Source organism: Primulina tabacum, chromosome 6 (genome assembly GCF_025594145.1).
Source record: "Primulina tabacum isolate GXHZ01 chromosome 6, ASM2559414v2, whole genome shotgun sequence".
Taxonomy (NCBI): Eukaryota; Viridiplantae; Streptophyta; class Magnoliopsida; order Lamiales; family Gesneriaceae; genus Primulina; species Primulina tabacum.
In genome coordinates, this window is record NC_134555.1 from 34,133,499 (window position 1) to 34,137,426 (window position 3,928).

Sequence of the window (3,928 nt, forward strand, 5' to 3'; positions counted from 1 at the left end):
TATGCATAGTAAGTACTATAGCCCCAATCATGGCTACTAATAAAATAAGACTAGGAACCAAAAACCAGACGGAATAGTTGGTATAAAGTAAATTGCCCAATGTTTCCAAATTAGTCCAACTTCGTACCTTTTCGGCATAAACCGTATATCTCAGAGAGGTCGTATTTCTTTGGGTTGGTAGTAATGGAATGCTTTCATTATCTAAAATAAAAAACATTTCCCACCAAAAGATCAGTCCAATAATACCACTCACTGGTTAATAGTGCAATACTTCTTCGTGAATCTTTGCTATTTGAATATTGAACATCATAACAACGAATAGGAATGAAACGGCTATAGCTCCTATATGAACTACTGGGAAGATCATAGCGAAAAAGTCGAGACCTAAGAAAAGAAGTAAACCAGAAGTATTGCAAAAGACTGGGATGGGAAAAAAAACGGAATGTACCGGATTTTTAGCACGTACAACCATCAAACCAGAGACCAAAGCAGGGCTCGACAAAACAGAAAGTATCATAGTACGTCGTCCTTCCCTGAAATGGAACTTTCATGCTAGTTCTAGCTCCAGCATGAAAGTCGATCTATTACGACCAGCGCGGTTGTTCGTATTTCATTTCCTTCTTCCAAGCCTTAGAAAGCACTCACTGAGTTACTTACGGAATCGCAAATATCTTTCCACTGTCCTAGCGAATTCCAAGAGTGCCTGGCGCCTACGGATTGCTTGCTAACCAAGCCATTCTGGCTTTCCACTCACTCGAGTCCGTTGGAGTATTCAGCTGTTAGCCTCCCCCCCACAATGTATTGACAATGTGGAGTAGTTAACCGTAAAAAGGACTTGAAACTCCAAGCTGAGCCAAGCTAGTATATATGGAAGAGAAAAATTCTACATCATTTCCTGGTACTAATGTGTCGATCACCTCATATGCTCTGTTACCTGGTGGCAACATGACATTATTATCCCTGAATAGGGGGTTTAGGATTTTCTCACCTAACTGCTCTTTGGTTGTATTAGCGACGGATTCATCCTATGAGTTGAAAGTATATCGTGGCGATAAGCTCCTCATGCGTTTCAGAGATTCATGCACAATGCTCACTAGCCCTCTTAATACATTAGCCAAGACCTTATGTCCTGAATTAGGTTCCAAAGGCTCTTTACCACATGATATTTTGAATAAGTCTAATATTATGATTTATAGTGATCAATTGATACCCTATCTTAAACAAGATATCCTTCTATTAGGTGGTGTGATGTTGAAGGCTCAAGATCTTTATAGGTCCCAGTATCATATTGATATCGAAGAAGTGATGACAATTTCCTCGCTATCCCTCAAAATCTTTAGAATGAATTATTTGGATGATGATATCTTTCCTATCCATATACCTACTCAAAACCAGGATTCCTTTATTAGGCGTGGTTATTATGGCGGTCATTTTGATGTCTATAAACCCTATGGCGAGAATCTTCACTATTATGACGTAAACTCCCTATATCCGTTCATTATGAAATCATATCCTATGCCATGTGGTATACCAGTCTGGCATAATAAATTGGAGAGCGTAGGATTGGATAGCTTGTTTGGCTTTATTGAGGCCTATGTTGTATGTCCAACTACTATATCAAAACCATTCTTGCCCTATAAAGATAAAAATGGTACTTTACTCTTTCCTACAGGTAAATTCATAGGAGTCTATTATAGCGAAGAGTTGAAGTTTGCACGTGATTTAGGTTACGATATTATCCCTCTTAGAGGATATTTGTTTGAGAAGAAGTCAAGTCCATTCGAAGGCTTTATCTCACACCTTTATGAAAGCAGACAAGAAGCTAAGAAAGCAGGTGATGAAGCTATGACCTTTATCTATAAGCTTCTTATGAATTCCCTATATGGTAGATTTGGTATGAATCCTGAAAGTACAGTAACAGAGATCTGCAATCAAGATAAATATGAAGAACTGATGAAGAAGGATAATTTTCAATCAGCAGAGAAGCTTACCGATCATTATTATATTGTCAATTACACTGTCAATAGTACCATAGTTGACGATACAGAGTGGAAGGCTCCTAAGATGTCAGCCGTTCAATTGTCTGCAGCTATAACGGCTTGTGCTCGTATTTACATGTATCCTTTTATTTCCAGACCTGACTGTTATTACACTGATACTGACTCTATAGTTCTAGGAAGTCCTTTATCTGACAATTTGATTTCATCCTTGGAATTGGGTAAGTTTAAACTGGAATGTAATGTAAGGAAAGGAATATTCTTAGCACCTAAGAGTTATATGCTCGAGATAGAAGAGGATAGACATATTATTAAACACAAAGGTCCTGCTAAAGAGTTAGTCACATCAGATTGGTTTCAAAGGCTATTAGATAATTTCTCTCTAACTGAGCAGATACCCACATCAGCTAACTTCAGAATAGATTGGAAGGAACTCAGGATTGTAAAAAAAGATTTGCTCCTCAAACTAGGACTACCACGGAGTACTAAAAGAGATAATGTCTATGATTCTAATAATGTATGGATAGACACTAAACCTATAGAAGTAATAGACATAGGAAGTCAAGATGCTACCACTATTCTCAAATATGAACTATTGAGGATGAATGATGAATCAGTCAGTCAGGAAACTAATGATGAATCGGTCAGTCAGTCCACTACTCTTCAACCTACTCTCTACAATACAAAGGCGGAGGCTAAGAAGGCTAGGATGGCTAAGGCTTAGATAGAGTTGAAGGCTAAGAGTAAGAGGTTGCCGAAGATCAATATTATATATATATATACTACCCTAATATTGATATGCGCCGATCGGAGTTGCGCTGTTCACTACAAACCAGTTATCTAGTTTCCCTTTTTTTGCTCTCCCTACTAGAATATGCTAAAAGAATAGACTGTTTTCATCACTAGTATTGTTAAAACACACTGTCTTTCTCCGAAGATAGATTCAATGTTGAAGCAAGCGCGCATCCGGGGCTAATAAGCTTAAGTAAGGCCTCAGTTACGATATTTTCCTTCTGCATTCGATCCAGTAGAAGTTGGAATTGCAGTGAAAGATGTAGTTTCTTTTCAGCCATTTAAAGTACTTATTTCAGGCCCTGGGCTTTGACTGTCCCAGCCTTCTAGTGATACATCCTGTATATTTTTAGTAAGCACTTTCAAAAGCTAGCATGTAGCAAGTCAAATCAAAGGAAAGGAGGAAAGAAAGGTGCTTGGGAAAGGGGATTTGTGCTCTTCATTAGCTGTTCTGTTGCTAAGGCCTAAAGCTTCCCGCCTGGGGAATAGGTTCGAATGAACTCAACTGGCATACCGTTCTTCTATCTAAATCTAAGTGAGCGCTTTAAGGCATATGCTCCTACTGGGATATGGATTGAAACCAGTGAAACTATCAGGCTGAGGAAACTTCCTACTTGTGCATATCCGTCTGCTCTGAGCGAGAAAACGGACACATATTGATCATTGACCTCCGCCAAGCATTAGTGGAGCGGTAAACTTGGCATCATAAGATGTTTGAAAGGTTGGAGGAATGAATGCCAATCTCATGTCGTTTTCATTTTCTGCGAGATCATCTTTGGGAAGACAGGGCACCAATATCAGATATGGAAAATGCACTCTTCCACCAATGTAATGCCAGGGTGTTTCAACTCATGGTAGGCTCGTCTCTCTGGCTAGAAGGAAATGTTTGGAATGTTATCTTAGTCCCTTGCTGCCGCCTTGCTCAAGCAATAAAAAGATGAACTCGCCTGGGCTGATGAGACCGGTTGTAGAGAGATTTTTGAAGCCCGCCCATTTAGATTAAGGGAGGCAATCAAGGAAAGGCAGGCGACCAAAGCGAGACTGTCAGAGTCCTGAAAGGAGAGCGACAGTGGGCGTGGTTCAGGTTTTGAGTTTAGGCAATGTACAATTGTAGTCGTTCACGTTTTCCCATGAAATGA

The 3,928-nt window shown here is 39.5% G+C and overlaps 1 protein-coding gene across 1 annotated transcript; it reads left to right on the forward strand.

Moving 5' to 3' along the window:
• The first annotated feature begins 867 nt into the window (after positions 1-867).
• On the forward strand, positions 868-2,721 carry LOC142550190 (DNA polymerase-like). The gene has a single exon (XM_075659428.1). The coding sequence runs from the start codon at positions 868-870 to the stop codon at positions 2,719-2,721; it is 1,854 nt and encodes a 617-aa protein (XP_075515543.1).
• Positions 2,722-3,928: the final 1,207 nt, after the last annotated feature.